At 46.1% G+C, this 16570-nt stretch overlaps 1 protein-coding gene and 1 long non-coding RNA gene across 7 annotated transcripts in view; one reads left to right on the forward strand and one right to left on the reverse strand.

Moving 5' to 3' along the window:
• Nucleotides 1-16570, forward strand: part of PAPOLG (poly(A) polymerase gamma) — a 38588-nt gene that overhangs the window by 10081 nt on the left and 11937 nt on the right. For all 6 annotated transcript variants that reach the window (XM_081000978.1, XM_081000977.1, XM_081000980.1 and 3 more), the window contains exons 4-13: nt 1200-1281; nt 1371-1480; nt 2407-2460; nt 4174-4285; nt 4844-4933; nt 8832-8970; nt 11776-11848; nt 13172-13292; nt 14773-14857; nt 16217-16270. In XM_081000978.1, the coding sequence (XP_080857104.1) occupies nt 1200-1281; nt 1371-1480; nt 2407-2460; nt 4174-4285; nt 4844-4933; nt 8832-8970; nt 11776-11848; nt 13172-13292; nt 14773-14857; nt 16217-16270 (920 nt within the window). The remainder of the gene's footprint in view (nt 1-1199; nt 1282-1370; nt 1481-2406; nt 2461-4173; nt 4286-4843; nt 4934-8831; nt 8971-11775; nt 11849-13171; nt 13293-14772; nt 14858-16216; nt 16271-16570) is intronic.
• Nucleotides 1-16570, reverse strand: part of LOC308474747 — an 87451-nt gene that overhangs the window by 2677 nt on the left and 68204 nt on the right. The gene's annotated exons all lie outside the window — the stretch shown is intronic.

Below are 16570 nucleotides of genomic sequence, written 5' to 3' on the forward strand. Positions count from 1 at the left end.
AGGAGAATTTTGGAAGAGGAGGCTCCAGAGGTCAGTTGGTCCTAGCCAGTCTGATGGACAGAAGAGGGTGAAGCGGGTCTGTTGCTGCTTGCTCAGGCACAGGAAGGTTTTGTGGTCACCGATGGTCCTTGGATGGGGAGAGAACACTAATACTGTCTCTTTCGCTCTCCGTCCCCTTGTCCCCTGATTTGCCCACTGGCTCCAGCAATGAAGTTATTGCCCTCACAGCACAAAAGCTTGGGTGTTGTGCACTGTCCATGCAGGTGTGAGAATTCTGTTGTACCTTTCTGTGTGCAATAAGCAAGCACACTTGATGCGGCAGCAGTCTTCTCAGGGGGAACCTAGCAGGGGCGTAGGAGGGGGGCGGTCCACCCCGGATGCCATCATGGAGGGTGGTGACAAATTATCAAGGAACAATTCGTGGGTGGCGCTGTGGGTTAGACTACAGAGCCTAGGACATGCCGATCAGAAGGTTGGCGGTTCGAATCCCCGCGACGGGGTGAGCTCCTGTTGCTCGGTCCCTGCTCCTGCCAACATAGCAGTTCAAAAGCATGTCAAAGTGCAAGTAGATAAATAGGTACCGCTCCGGCGGGAAGGTAAATGGTGTTTCCGTGTGCTGCTCTGGTTCGCCAGAAGCGGCTTAGTCATGCTGGCCACATGACCCGGAAGCTGTACGCCGGCTCCCTTGGCCAATAAAGCAAGATGAGCACTGCAACCCCAGAGTCGGTCACGACTGGACCTAATGGTCAGGGGTCCCTTTACCTAGGGTGGTTCATAAAAAACTTTTTTTGGAAAATGTTGCTCCAAAGGTCTCATCTTACTACGATTATATAGGTATATCTGAAATTCCATGCATATCAGTTAATATCTTGACCCTCCTCCATGAAAATAGCTCTTTACTTGCCTGTTTTCATATGTCGTGAAGGCTGAAATTTCAATTCAGCGGAGCCAAAACACAATCCATCCTGTAGATTTAAGTATCTGTCCACAGTCGCCTTCTTGTTATCAGAGGCCCATAATCCACATTCCTTTGTAAGAAAATATGAAATAACGTAAAACTATTTTTGTGGGGGGGGGGGAATAATATTGGGCGGGGTTGACAAGAAATTTTCCACACCAGGTACCACCTAACCTTCCTATGCCTCTGGAACCCAGTAGCTTAGATTTTCAAGGTGTAAATGTTTCCAACTTTACTGCAGAACCTCCCATCTTCAGTCTCATCACGGTGTGGTGGCAAGATTTTTACGTTTGGTTCCTATCGGCTTGGAGTCCACACAAAAGGTATGATTCTCGTAAGACGCCTCAACCTGGGAAGTAGTTTGCCTTAAGCTACTGGAAGCTGCTAATTTGAGGGCCTTTTCTTCTTGCAGGTGCTGATATAGATGCTCTCTGTGTTGCCCCTAGACATGTGGAAAGGTCAGACTTCTTCCAGTTGTTCTTTGAGAAGCTAAAGCTCAAAGATGGCATCAGGAACTTAAGAGTAAGTAAGTCTCTTGTCTTGCTTGGACGAGCCGGTGTGTGTAATATTTACTCGTGTGCATGCTGACTCCATTGAAAAGCATTGTAGACTTTTTAGACTTTACCGATTGGTGGGGTCTGCGTTGCTCCCAGATGGGAGGAAGGAAGTCAAATGACACCGAGGTTTGGTTCAGAGAAAGAGTTTATTCTGCTCTCTGGATAGCAGAAGGCACTTGCGTGGTCAGTTCACAGCAAGTCCGCAGAAAGAGAAATTTCACACAGTATATATATCCTCCAGGCACCCTCTCCCCCCTTCCCCAGGAATCCAGCCTCGTACGTTCATACACATAAGTTGACATCCACGAACATACACATATGTTCCTGTACATAAGTTGACATCCATGAGCATAAACAGATGTTCCTGTTCCTGTATTGTTATCTTGGGGTTAAGAGGGTCACCCAGCTATAGGAGTTTCCCTTGGCGCCATCTCTATCTCCGGCCGTGGGGACTGACCGACCCTGTCTTGCAGAGTCTGTGCGTCAGTGTGTCAGGATATTTACATCCTACAGGATAAGATAAGCGCCAGCTCTGCCGTCCCGTCTCCACTTCGGAACTGACAAGGCCATTCATTAAGTGTCACGTACTGATAAAGGAGAGGGCTTTGTTTATACAGCTGGGTTCTTGTTATACATTGGCTCAAGTGCTCAAGTTAATGGATTTTAGCTAATGGAGAAGGGCCCATTTTTAGACCGACTGCACAGTCAGGTTTTAGATTTGGGAAACCCATTCCTTCAGCGTTGTGCTTGACATGATTATTGGGTGGTATGAGGCCGCCTTGTAGAGAATTGGAACATTGGTCCATCTCTGTGTCATACTGTTAATGCATCTCATTCCAAATGCAGTCACTTGGATTACGTAAAAGCTGTCTTAATCTCTCCTTCCTACAGGCAGTAGAAGATGCATATGTACCAGTCATCAAGTTTGAATTTGATGGTATTGAGGTAAATAATAATCATTACTTCCTCTTTCCTTCATAGAAATTAGTATTTATGGTGGTTTTGGGGGCGAAACTAGATGATCCATGAACCTATGTGATTGCATTTCATGAGTGCTTTAGTTGGTTAAATGGATTGCAACTGATGGGAGGATCGATGGCAAGTTAAATAATTTAACATAGATGGGACTCACATTGGTCCAACAAGGACTAAGCATGCTCAGTGGAAGCATGAGGCTGACTTTAGAAGGTTGGGAGCAAGGAACCCAGAGAATGTCTGATCTGGACTGTTAGTTTTGCTTATAATGCTGTTCAGACTTTATGCCAATATTCCAATGAAAATTTTATAATCTGTGGATTATATAAGGATATTGGGCAATATGCAGTCACTGATGATCACCACTATATTGGCTTCTTTCCAGGTCCCCAGAATATATTTTTCTACCATTTCATTCATTGTATTTTTCAATGGATTCAAAAGTACCAGAGAACTTTTTTTATAAAACATCCATGTCAGCCCCTCTGGGACCAGAGCCTTGTTTTCTTTCAACCTTTCCAATATTTCTTAATCTATTTAATTATTGCCCATTTTCCATTAGATGGACTCGTTAATTTTGTTTTGGGTAAGAATTGTCCTATTTTATCTCTGTATGGCATTTTTGTTTTGTACAGGTTTGAATAGTAGCAAATTCTCCTACTGTTTCCTTATCAGATATAGTCCAACTTGAAAGGGCAAGTGTTGTAGTCTGGTAGAGCTGCTACCAAGCAAACAAATTCTGGAAAAGACTATAAATTGAAAGTGGAGACAATAGAAGCACCTTTCCCTGCTTATCTGCTTGCTTTATAACACGAAAAACCTTAATAAAAACTATTTTTTTAAGTGCCTTTCACCAGCCTTACCACAGAAATCTGTGTGCTGGTAACCTCACAGTCTTCTTCTTCTTTGGCGATCCCTCCTCGCTAAGATTGTCTTCCATAGACACGGTTTTAACAATGAGTCTGTAAGTGACTGTGGAGGCCAACTCTGGATCCACACATCCTTCCACAGTGGAGACATTGGTTTCCAGGCAGGAGTTGATCACGGTGTGGATTTGCCTTCCTCCTAGCACATTTCTCCCTTGCGTCCTGAGTTCAAGGGTCTTCAAAGCCCATGACACCTTTGGTAAAGGCTGTTCTCCAATTGGAGGGCTTTCAGGCCAGTGTTTCCCAGTTGTCAGTGTTTATATTACATTTTTTTAGATTTGCCTTGAAACAGTCTTTAAACCTCTTTTGTTGACCACCAGCATTACGCTGGCTATGGGGCTCCATGTGGAACAATTCATTTGTTAATCCGTCAGTTTATTAGGACTACATAACACTCACCCTGGGGTTTCCAATTCAACACTCTGGTGCCAAATCTTAAGATGCTTAATATGCAGTTTACCTATAAAGCCCTAAACAACCTGTAGCCTAAACACTTCAAGGAGTGCCTCACCAGGAATGTCCCTTTTGATTGTTCTGCAGTTAAATTTGATCCCTTGTGGCAACCTGCTTTATTGTGTCCGCCTTGCCAACAGAGGGCAGCCTAAAAATATTACTGAATGAATAAAATAAAAAAATACTCGGAGCAGTGTCTGTAGAATATGCTTGAAGGCATTTCTCTAGCAGTTCTTGATGTTTGGTGGCAAGCTGTTAAAGAGGTCACTTGCTGAGAGGCTACTTTCATTTCTTGCCTCCATAGATCGATCTCGTCTTTGCGAGGCTGGCTGTGCCAATCTTGTCTGATAACCTGGATCTTCGGGACAACTCGCATCTGGGAAGCCTTGATATAAGGTGTATTCGGAGCTTAAATGGTAATGTGTACCTTTCCAGTTTTTCTTAACAGTGGCTGCTAAACACAGCTACTCAAGTAACTGGGTATTAAATGGCTGTGATCTGCCCTACTTGAAAAGGGATTTTTGACTATGAGTAGCAGATTCATGTGGCACCCTATATTTTTTGTTCTGCCTTTTCCTCCAAGAAGTTCAGGGAAGGATGCGCAGGCTGTCTCGCTGCCCAGTAGGTATGGAATAGACAGACTTTCTCAGTGACACAGTGAAGCTTTATAGCTGTGATGCTTTGAACCTGCGAATGGTTGCAATTCCAAAAGCAGCCTGCCATGCAACAGTGTATGTTTGTAATGCCCTCGGCAGGCAGATGTAGCTGTGTGGTTCTTTGAATCCTGTCCGTAGCATGGGCCTGAGAAGTCTAGTATTTCCACTTAGCTTTATCAGTTCAAGCCATGTTGTGTGGGAGGACTGGACAGGTAAAATTAGAAGCCTACTCTGCACCGTGTATGTTCAGTCTTACTGCCTCTCAGTAGCCTGGTGCCTTTGCCCGATTTAACGCAAAGGCTTAACGTTTGCCGGCAGGTTACAGAGTCACTGATGAAATACTTCATTTAGTACCAGACAAGGAGAACTTCAGGCTGACGCTCAGAGCAATTAAACTGTGGGCAAAACGTAAGTACTTAATACATCAAATTTTGTGGTATCAGCCCCTAAGCTTAATAGTCCTTGAAATGGCTCTTTAGGCAAAGCCAAGAGAGCCTGTCGCCTCTGCACGTTGCCTTCAAAATCTGCATAATGGCGATTACGTCTCAAATCCTGAGGACGAGCTTGAATGCTGGTCTAATGGTGGAAGAGCAACACCTGAAAATGTGCTAGATGCTCCTGATGAATACTTAAAACCAGTTTGGAATCTAGTGGCCAGGGAAGGAATCTTGCTTCCTTCCTTCCCCCCTCATTCGAAGTCATATCAGAGCCTCAAGAATTGCAGGTGTTCAGGGGCTGACACCTAAAAGCTGGAGCCTCCTAACTAAGCACCAAGGCAGGGGCCAGGTGTTTCTACTCCAACACAGCTTCTAGGTAACCTTTCTAGCTCCTAAATCTGGCCTAGGAATGTAGGAATGGAATCTTGGTTCCATGAAACTTTATCTTCAGGTCTCCTGCTAACTTGGGAGATTTCCAAGTTATAAAAGGATCAGGCGGATTTGCGGAGGATGCACCTGTGTCACGGGTGAGAAACTCACCTTCCACCTGTTGTTGAAGTCCCCATCATCCCCAGACCGCGTGGCCAGTGGTCAAAAATCATGGGAGTTGTAGTTCAAGGACATCTGGAGGATCACTGGTTTCCCTACCCCTGGTCTGTAAGAATGGTTTATTGGCAATGGTATAGAGTCATAGGATTGTAGAGTTGGAAGGGACCCTGAGGGTCATCTAGTCCAACCCCCTGCAATGCTGGAATCTCAACTAAATTATCCATGACAGATGACCATCCAGTCTCTGCTCAAAAACCTCCATGGAAGGAGAGCCCACCACCTTCCAAAAGTTCCTCCTTAGTTGGAATCTCCTTTCTTGTAACTTGAACCCATTGTTTTGGGTCCTAGCCTCCAGAGCAGGTGAAAACAAGTTTGGTCCATGGGACGTCCTTTAGATGAAACCGCAGTGGACTGAGGCAGTGAAGTCCTAGGAATATCAGATACTGTGACGCACCAGGGAGAGGCCAGTTGCAACCTTCATAAGCACTCGGAGGCACCTGGCTGGGCCGCTTTAAGACATGGGATGGTGAACTTGATGGCCCTTGGTCTGATCCATTTAGGTCTGCCTTATATGCCCATTTAGCAAATGGTGCATACAGGGCCAGATTTAGGTTTGATGAGGCCCTAAGCTACTGAAGGTAATGGGGCCCTTTATATGTCCAGCTGTCCTTTGTCAACAACAAATTGTCACCGTTTTTTTTGTGTTGAATATATGCTATATGATAATTTATGGACCTAATAGGTATCTAAAGCCATTTGCACATGCAGAATGTAGGCACCCTCTATATAGAAATGAGCAAACCAGTGATATTTTAGGGAGCGGGCTAGCAGACGGGACCCATGACTTTCACCATAGGAGCCGACACAACACAAAACACTGTTGCTGTATGTAGGTTTTATTTTATTTGTTTATTATCTTACATTTTGGAAATGTACATCCAGGTTTTTTCCCCTTTAAATGTTTTGGGGGCCCCAAAGAGAGTTTAGCTTATACGTAAATCCGGCACTGGGTGCATAGAGGGGTAGGGTAGGGCTGCAAGAGTATAAGCTCTTGTGCTATCCTTCACTTCGGTGAAGTGACAGCAATTGCTGGAGGGAGCGAGGCTGACCACCACCTCGCATCAATATCAAGCAAGTAATTTGTAAGTGAAGCTATATGTACCATTGTAGGCCTTTAAAAAAAGAAAAGAAGGTTCACAATTGGAAGAGAGCCCCAACCAGTTTGCGGGTTTGACAGCCCACAATGTTCATTTGTTGTAAGTGCATTCTTAGACCGAGCTGAAGCTTGGATCCTCTTGAGGTCACCAGCTGCCTATCACCAGGTGACAAATGCACTCTTTTCAGCTGTCTCAATGATGATGATGATGATGATGATGGGTTTCCCCAGCAGCTCTGTGTGGCTTCCAAGAAAAGATTAAAAATACAGTGGTGCCTCGCAAGACGAAATTAATCCGTTCCGCGAGTCTCTTCGTCTAGTGGTTTTTTCGTCTTGCGAAGCAACCCTATTAGCGGCTTAGCGGCTTAGCGCTATTAGCGGTTTAGCAGCTATTAAAGGCTTATCGGATTAGCGGATTAGCTGCTAAAAGGCTATTAGTGGTTTAGCGGCTTAGAAAAAGGGGGGGGAGCGAAAAAAAATCTCAAGACTCGCAAGACATTTTCGTCTTGCGAAGCAAGCCCATAGGGAAATTCGTCCTGCGAAGCAACTCAAAAACGGAAAACCCTTTCGTCTAGTGGGTTTTCCGTCTTGCGAGGCATTCGTCTTGCGGGGCACCACTGTACATTAAAACATCAGTCATTAAAAACCTCCCTAAACAGGGCTGCCTTCAGATGTCTTCTAAAAGTAAGATAGTTGTTTATTAACCTTGACATCTGATGGGAGGGTGTTCCACAGGGCGGGGCCACTACCAAGAAGGCCCTCTGCCTGTAACCTCACTTCTCACAATGAGGGAACCGCCAGAAAGCCCTCGGTGCTGGATCTCAGTGTCCGGGCAGAACGATGGGGGTGGAGACGCTCCTTCAGGCATACAGGGCTGAGGCTGTTTAGGGCTTTCAAGGTCAGCACCGACACTTTGAATTGTGCTCAGAAGCGTACTGGGAGCCAATGTAGGTCTTAAAAGCCCAAACAACATGAAAATTGGGTAGAGTGCAACATTATTATCATTACCGCATAGTCAGTATAACATGGCTTCGGTACAGCTGTACCATAAAATCCCCTATTGTAAAATGCATGTTGTTTTCAGCGAGTTCTTTGCATGCATTTAACTCCTTTAAGTTGCACACACCTCTTCTTCATACAAGTTGCTGGGGAATCCTGAACCATGCCAAAGTTGCTGCTGCTGCTGCTGCTGCTGCTCCCAAGCTGGCCTGTCAAATGCTAGTCATTTGCTCCCCTTTTAGGGTTGTGCAGATCAGCAGTGTGGAGTCAGCTTGCAGATGACTTGCATGCAGCTGTTGTCATGTACATCATTCGACCATTGCTGGGCAGGTTGCTGAGACCTCTTGAGTGTAGGGCAGTATATAAATTCAGTAAATAATAATGATAATAATAAGTAGAAGGGATTAACGTAAAGGTGCCCCTGACCGTTAGGTCCAGTCACAGACGACTCTGGGGTTGCAGCACTCATCTCGATCTACAGGCCGAGGAGCCAGCATTTGTCCGCAGACAATTTTTCCGGGTCATGTGGCCAGCATGACTAAGCCACTTCTGGCAAACCAGAGCAGCGCACGGAAACGCCGTTTACCTTCCCGCCGAAGCGGTACCTATTTATCTACTTGCACTTTGACGTGCTTTCGGACTTCTAGGTGGGCAAGAGCTGGGACTGAGCAACGGGAGCTCACCCCATCACGGGGATTCAAACCGCTGACCTTTCGATCGGCAAGCCCAAGCGCCACAGTGGTTTAACCCACAGCACCACCCATGTCCCATAACGTAGATGTAGCACGCTTATATTTTGATGGAAGGGCAATAGGCACCACAAGGGGGAGCTGTTTCGAAAGCAAAGCATTCATTTGAATCCAAATCGGAACTAAAATTACGAATTGCTGTGATTTCTTTTTCTAAAGCTCCTAGCCCCCTTTTTTTGGGGGGGGGGGTCTTTGTTTCGATCTCGGCAGGATAAGTGAATAGCTAACCCCCCCCCCCTTCCTGAGTGCTGTCTTCACAGTGAGAATTGGGCTTTCCCTCCCCCGTAATTGGTTAAGGAAAAACAAGATTATATAGTTGCTCTGCTGCGTATTTAAGCTCTAGTTTTGGCCCTCTGCTAACCTGAAACTATCTGAAACGCTCGGGAAATCTGAAGTGACAAATGTCTGCCTTTTAGGGCGTGGGATTTATTCAAATATGCTGGGATTTCTTGGTGGTGTTTCTTGGGCCATGTTGGTGGCGAGGACGTGTCAGCTGTATCCGAATGCCTTGGCCTCCACGCTGGTTCATAAATTCTTCCTGGTTTTCTCCAGGTGGTAAGTATCTGACCAGCCGTCACAATTCACAGATCGTACATGTACTAGATTATAACGTAGGAAGAACACAGATCTGATCTCGGGCCAGCAAGATGTTGCCGCTCAGTTACGACTGGCAAGTAAAGTACCATATTTTTCGCTCTATAGGACGCACCAGACCACAAGACGCACCTAGTTTTTGGAGGAGGAAAACAAGAAAAATAATATTCTGAATCTCAGAAGCCAGAACAGCAAGAGGGATCGCTGCGCAGTGAAAGCAGCAATCCCTCTTGCTGTTCTGGCTTCTGAGATAGCTGCGCAGCCTGCATTCGCTCCTTAAGACGCACACACATTTCCCCTTACTTTTTAGGAGGGAAAAAGTGAGTCTTATAGAGCAAAAAATATGGTAACCATGAAAATGTGCGTTTCGGAATGGGATGCCCTTGGAATCCATCCCAGAGACTTTTAAGTAACTTGCCTTCAGTAGCTGCGCCTTTCTGCTGCCATCAAAATGTTTTCCTGGCCAGGAACGCCCCCTGAGTGTCTCCCCTGCTGTTTTGTTTAGAAGTGTGCTTTCAGATTCCGAGTTGTTGATATTGTGCATTGTCTTGTATGTCTTCAGGCACGCAAACAGCATAAATAAAGTGTACTCCTGAGAGTGCTATGTGAATGCCTCCCTAAAATTAACTCCCAGTTGGCCTTTCCCTTACCCTAGAACAGTGATGGCCAAACTTGGCCTTCCAGCTGTTTTGGAACTACAACTCCCATCACCCCTAGCTATCAGGACCAGTGGTCAGGGATGATGGGAATTGTAGTCCCAAAACAGTTGGAAGGCCACGTTTGGCCATCACTGCCCCAGTAGGACAAGGGTGGCTTTTTATTGCCACAAAATTTATCTGTTGCTTCCTATATAAAGTGTCTTGAAGTAAAACAATGGTCACTTGCAATAGGATAAATTTTAAAAACCCTCACTTGATAACAACAAGAAATAGTTTTAAACGGCATCAGCCCCGTATTGTGGAATACTCTGCCAATAAAGATTTAGCAGGCACATTTTGCTTTTAACTTTTAAACACCTGCTAGAAAGTTTCCTTTTGCAGGCAATTAAAACTACATATTTCCACAATGGTTAATTGATGTCTGTTTTCAACTTTTAAATGATTTTACTGTATGGTTTTCTGGTTTTTGTTAATATTTAATATTACCCCTTCATTAATATTTTTTAAATGAAATGGTGGTCTGTACACATTTTTTATAAATAAGACTATTCCTATGCCGCCGTACTAAAAGACTTTAACACTACAGCAGGCTGCCTGAGAAAACAAGAATATGTTCACCTGGTTGCCTAAATGTCGACAGATAAAAGAGAGTGCTTCTTCTTGCAACATATACTGTATTTTTCGCCCTATAGGGCGCACCGGCCCATAGGGCGCACCTAGTTTTTTTTGGGGGGGGGGATAAAGAAAAAAAATTTTATTTCCCCCCCAGCCCCCAGAACAGGCTGCTGTCCGCAAGCCTTGGGAGCCCAGTGGGAACTCCCGCCAGGCTCCCAAGGCTTGCAGATAGCTTCCTGAAGCCTGGAGAGCGAGAGGGGTCGGTGCGCACTGACCCCTCTCTCTCTCCAGGCTTCAGCGAAAGCCTGCATTCGCCCCATAGGACACACACACATTTCCCCTTCATTTTTGGAGGGGAAAGAGTATGTTCTATAGGGCGAAAAATACGGTAGTTAAAACTGTGGAATTTGCTCCCAGGGGAGGTTTTGATAGCCACCAACATGGCTTGCTTTAAAAGTGGATTTGAGAAATTCACAGAGGACAAGGCTATCACTGGGTACCACTTGCCGTGATAGCTATTTTCCATCTCCACTGACTGAGGAATCCTGCTTCTGAAAACCAGTTGCTGGGAATTGCAGGTGGGACAGAGTACTACTGCAGTCATGTTCCGCTTGCAGGATTCCCACAAGCATCTGGTTGGCTACTGTGAGACGAGGGTGCTAGACTGGATGAGCCATTGGCCTGATTCAGCAGGCTTGTCTTACGATAATGATAGCACCAGGCACACCCACCCTTCAGAGAGCGTTTCCCAGCCAGGGAGCCACCACTGAAAGGGCCCTTTGTGTTGCTGCCCTTTGTACCTCCCTTGGAAGGAACATGCAACAGCGGCTTGAGGAGCAATTGGGAGCAGGTCTTATGGCTGTACAGTCATACCTCATGTTACGTTTGCTTCAGGTTGCGCGTTTTCACTTTGCGTCCCACGGCGATCCGGAAGTACCGGAAAGGGTTACTTCCGGGTTTGGCCACTTGTGCATGCGCAGACGTGGAAAACGATGTCACGCACATGCGCAGAAGCGGCAAATTGCGACCCGCGCGTGCACAGACGCGGGTTGCATTCTTTTCAGGTTGTGAACAGGCCTCCGGAACGGATCCCATTCGCAACCAGAGGTACCGCTGTACTCAACACGAACCATTTCGTCTTCCCTGCCCTCCACCCCACCCACCCATCCCCAGCCAACAGGGAAATGTGAATGCTTGAATTAAAGGGTGCTCACAGTTCTTTAGACTTCGTTTGAACAGTATAACTCTTGGCCTAATTGGTGTAGAATAATACCACTCTTACAAATGTATTTGCACTTTATACTTAAGATTTTCTGCATGTAATAAACAGACAAGCAAATTGTGCCCTGCCCATCTGACTGGCTTGCCTCAGCCACCCCTGGGCAGCTTCCAACGAATACAAAAGCGCATGTCTTCACCGATATGGATAACTGACATGCAGATTTCTAGACGGCAGTATGCACTTGGTTTCGCTCACCTGCTCTCTTTTCAGGGAATGGCCCAATCCAGTCTTGTTGAAAGAGCCCGAAGAGAGCAACCTCAACTTGCCGGCCTGGGACCCCAGGGTTCGTAGAGCACCTTGCCTTGAAAACCATCCTGTATCCCCCGGCGTCAGTTGTAGCAGCCTTGTGAGAGTGTTTCTGCTCTTTTAGTCAGGGAGGGGAGGAGAACTGACCCATACTGAGCCCTCTTGATTCTCCAGGACACCAGCAGCAGCTTTGACAAGCCTGCCACCTGACAAAGGTGTCCTTACTGAGAGGCACTGCATTCTATGGGACAACATAAATCTCTCCTTTGGTAATCCTCACAGAACTCTAGCCCAATGGTTGCCATTAATTTGATTTTGAATTGATTTTAGAATGAATTGATTTTAGAATGCTGTATTTACCGTTGTTAGCTGCTCTGAGCCCGGCTTCGGGTGGGGAGGGTGGGATATAAATATATTATAATTATTATTATTATTATTATTATTATTATTACCTGCTTCGCCCAGAGGCACAGTTGCTGGGGTCGGGGGAGAGACATTCCCTTGCCTCTACGAAACAGGGAGCAGAGTGGAGTCGAGTGCAGAGTTCAGGAATAATATGCCCCGCTTGGTTATAAATTCTGAGACTATACACCTGCGTACCTTTTATAGGGTATCCAGCTAAACAGTTCCACTAGTACAGTGTTTTTAAGCAGCACAACAGAACTTCCCCACACACCTCCAAAATTGTTCCAGAGGGTTGGGGGAACCTTGAAATAAATTTGGGGGGCACATGGGGAGAAGAGAAGATGAGGCAGTTCCATTGTGTTGCTTAAACCGTTTTTAACATTGTGTAATACTGTATTTTCATATTAATGTGTCTTCATTGTTGTGACCTGCCCTGGGACCTTAGGATGAAGTGCACATAATAAATGTTTGTAGTAGTAATAAGAATAATAAACCAATAGACATGAAACGTTGAGTTGGAGGCCATCTGTATTGTGTTATCAACTAACTAATTAAGTCATTGAATCTGTATACCGACCTTCATCCGAAGATCACAGGGCGGTTCACAACGTAAAAATACAAAGTGAGAATCCAAAATACACAATATAAACTGCAACTAGTTTTAGCAAATTCTATAGTTTAACTCTGATGGCATAACAGGGAATCAGATACACACACCAGAGATTAGGCTTTCAGTGACTACTAGTCATTATGGCTGTGAAAAAACGCTGGTATGCTTCTGAATGCCTGTTGCTGGAGATCATGGCTGGGGAGAGCGCTGTTGCCCTTGTGTCCTGCTTAGAGGCTTCGCATGGGCCTCTGTTCAGCCATTGTAAGAACAAGATGCTGGACTAGATGGGGCCTTGGTCTGACCCAGCAGGGTTCTTACGTTCTTATAATCCTTCACCTGCCACAGGTAAATCCATCAGACAGGTATCACCTGATGCCCATCATCACCCCAGCGTATCCACAACAGAACTCCACGTATAATGTGTCGACTTCAACCAGAGCGGTAATGGTAGAAGAATTCAAATACGGTAAGCCACCTTGATATATATTCCCAAATGGTGGGGTATAAACACTTTTGAGCTAGCAGTGTGTGGTTCTCCCAGAGACCATAGATGCAGGCTGACGAGGGTCAAACTCCCTCGGGAGGTGGTGGACTCTCCTTCCTTTGAGGTTTTAAAGCAGAGGTTGGGTGGCCATCTGCCATGGATGCTTTTGCTGAGGTTCTTGCACTGCAGGGGGTTGGACTAGATGACCCTCGGGACCCTCCCAGTGCTATGATTCTATGATAGTGGAAACAGAAGGAGAAGTTGGAAGTGGGAAGGGCACTGTCTGGAAGAGGATACTGATGGCCAAAAGAGATGTATCTGGTTCTTGATTGCATAAGACTTGATATAATAATAATAATTTATTATTTATACCCCGCCCATCTGGCTGAGTTTCCCCAGCCACTCTGGGTGGCTCCCAATTGAGTGTTAAAAACAATACAGCATTAAATATTAAAAACTTCCCTAAACAGGGCCGCCTTCAGATGTCTTTTAAAGATGAGATAGCTGCTTATTTCCTTGACATCTGATGGGAGGGCGTTCCACAGGGCGGGTGCCACTACTGAGAAGGCCCTCTGTCTGGTTCTCTGTAACCTCACTTCTCGCAATGAGGGAACCACCAGAAGGCCCTCTGCGCTGGATCTCAGTGTCCGGGCTGAACAATGGGGGTGGAGACGCTCCTTCAGGTATACAGGACCGGGGCCGTTTAGGACTTTAAAGTTCAGCACCAACACTTTGAATTGTGCTCGGAAACGTACTGGGAGCCAATGCAGATCTCTTAGGACTGGTGTTATGTGGTCTCGGTGGCCACTCCCAGTCACCAGTCTAGCTGCTGCATTCTGGATTAGTTGCACTTTCCGGTTAACCTTCAAAGGTTAGATAGAGCGCATTGCAGTAGTCCAAGCGAGAGATAACTAGAGCATGCACCACTCTGGCGAGACAGTCTGCAGGCAGGTAGGGTCTCAGCCTGCGTACCAGGTGGAGCTGGTAAACAGCTGGCCTGGACACAGAATTGACCTGCACCTCCATGGACAGCTGTGAGTCCAAAATGACTCCCAGGCTGCGCACCTGGTCCTTCAGGGGCACAGTTACCTCATTCAGAACCAGGGAGACCCCACCCACCCCCAAAAACAGTACTTCTGTCTTGTCAGAATTCAACCTCAATCTGTTAGCCGCCATCCATCCTCCAACTGCCTCCAGGCACTCACACAGGACCTTCACCGCCTTCACTGGTTCTGATTTGAAAGAGAGGTAGAGCTGGGTGTCATCTGGGTGTCTCTATGGTTTGCAATTTCCCCCCTTAGTCTCAGTGCTGTGAGTTGAGCCAAGTAGCCTTTGAGTTCCCTTTCCTGACTTGTGCTCCCCCAGTTCCAGTTCTGTGAAGGCACTCCAAGGCTACCCAACTCAGAAGATCTGCAAAAGTTTATAACAAAAGCACTCACATTGCGGTTTTGTGTCTCTACAGGTCTTGTGGTTACAGACGAGATTCTTCAAGGGAAATCAGACTGGTCAAAGCTGCTTGAGCCATCCAACTTCTTTCAAAAGTACAAGTATGTGAGAGTACCCGGGCTTTCAAAGCCCCTATTGAAGCAGTTGTAGCTGGCAGTGCTTACACAAGTTTAAAAACAACGTAAGATCAGAATAACAATAACTTCCCAGCAGAGCAGGTAAAAATTCTTCTGTGAAAAAAAGAACAAGCTAGGCAGCCCTCCCTAGGGAAAGGTGTTGCAGAGGCAAGGAACCACAACAAAGATTCCTTGTTTCTGGTAGTCACCCACCTGCCTCTGATGGTGGAGGGCCTTAGAGCATGGGTAGGCAAACTAAGGCCCAGGGGCCGGATCCGGCCCAATTGCCTTCTAAATCTAGTTCGCGGATGGTCCAGGAATCAGCGTGTTTTTACATGAGTAGAATGTGTCCTTTTATTTAAAATGCATCTTTGGGTTATTTGTGGGGCATAGGAATTCGTTCATTTTGGGGGAAAAATTTGTCCAGCCCCCCACAAGGTCTGAGGGACAGTGGACCCCCCCCCCCCCGCTGAAAAACTTTGCTGACCCCTGCCTTAGAGGAAGGCCTTAATATGTACTCTAGCAGGTTCATGTTGGAGGATGTGATCTTTTAGGTACCCAGGTCCTAAGCCACTTAAAGGTAAAGGGATGCCTGACCATTAGGTCCAGTCGTGACCGACTCTGGGGTTGCGGCGCTCATCTCGCTTTATTGGCCGATGGAGCCGGCGTTTGTCCACAGACAGCTTCCGGGTCATGTGGCCAGCATGACTAGACCGCTTCTGGCGAACCAGAGCAGCACACGGAAATGCCATTTACCTTCCCGCAGGAGTGGTACCTATTTATCTACTTGCACTTTGACGTGCTTTCGAACTGCTAGGCTGGCAGGAACAGGGACCGAGCAATGGGAGCTCACCCCAACCGCCGACCTTCTGATCGGCAAGTCCTAGGCTCTGTGGTTTAACCCACAGCGCCACCCGCGTCCTGGTTCCCCAAGCTGCTTAGGGCCCTTCAAAGATATAAACTGGCACTTAAAATTGTGCTCAAACGGACTGGGAGCCAATGAAGTCATTCCAGAACTGAGATATGTATGCCCAGCCCTAATTACCAATCTTACTTTGCTGAAATAAAAGAAACTCCTTAATCCCACAGCCATTCTTCTTACGGAGCTTCCCCTTGGTAGAAGCTTTAAACTCTTCTTAAGCATTAAATCGATCCAAGCAACTAGGCCAGAAATGGGAAGAGATGTTGACCTGTAAACCATTGGAAATATGTGGGGATAGGCTTCTCCTTACAGAAGAAATGGGAGAAAGGCTGACGAGGACGTGAAAGTTGTCTAGCACTTTGAAAGGCCTTTTATTAAAATGGTTGAAAAAAGATCACATTAGCATTGCTTTACGTTTCCAGGCATTACATTGTGTTGACTGCCAGTTCCTCAACTGAAGAACACCATTTGGAATGGTAAGCCTCTGTAAACTCTGGACGTTAGATTTTCAATGTGATGATAATATGATTTGTGGAGGGGGAGAGCTTCTTACGCTGGAATGGCAGGACATTTGATGACCATGCCGATAACTTGCATTCAAGTGCTCAGCTCAGAGTAAAATGCACAGAGGTCTCAGACCTGCAGCCTTTATGGTGCTTTCAAACAAAGCAAAAACCTCACTGCTGTTTGGTTTATTATTGGGGTTGCTTTGAACATGCTTTGATTTTTTATTTCTAAGTTGCCTTGAGTATGAGAGTTGGGGCACGCCAGCTTAA

Source organism: Podarcis pityusensis (genome assembly GCF_964106645.2).
Source record: "Podarcis pityusensis genome assembly, chromosome: 3".
NCBI lineage: Eukaryota > Metazoa > Chordata > Lepidosauria > Squamata > Lacertidae > Podarcis > Podarcis pityusensis.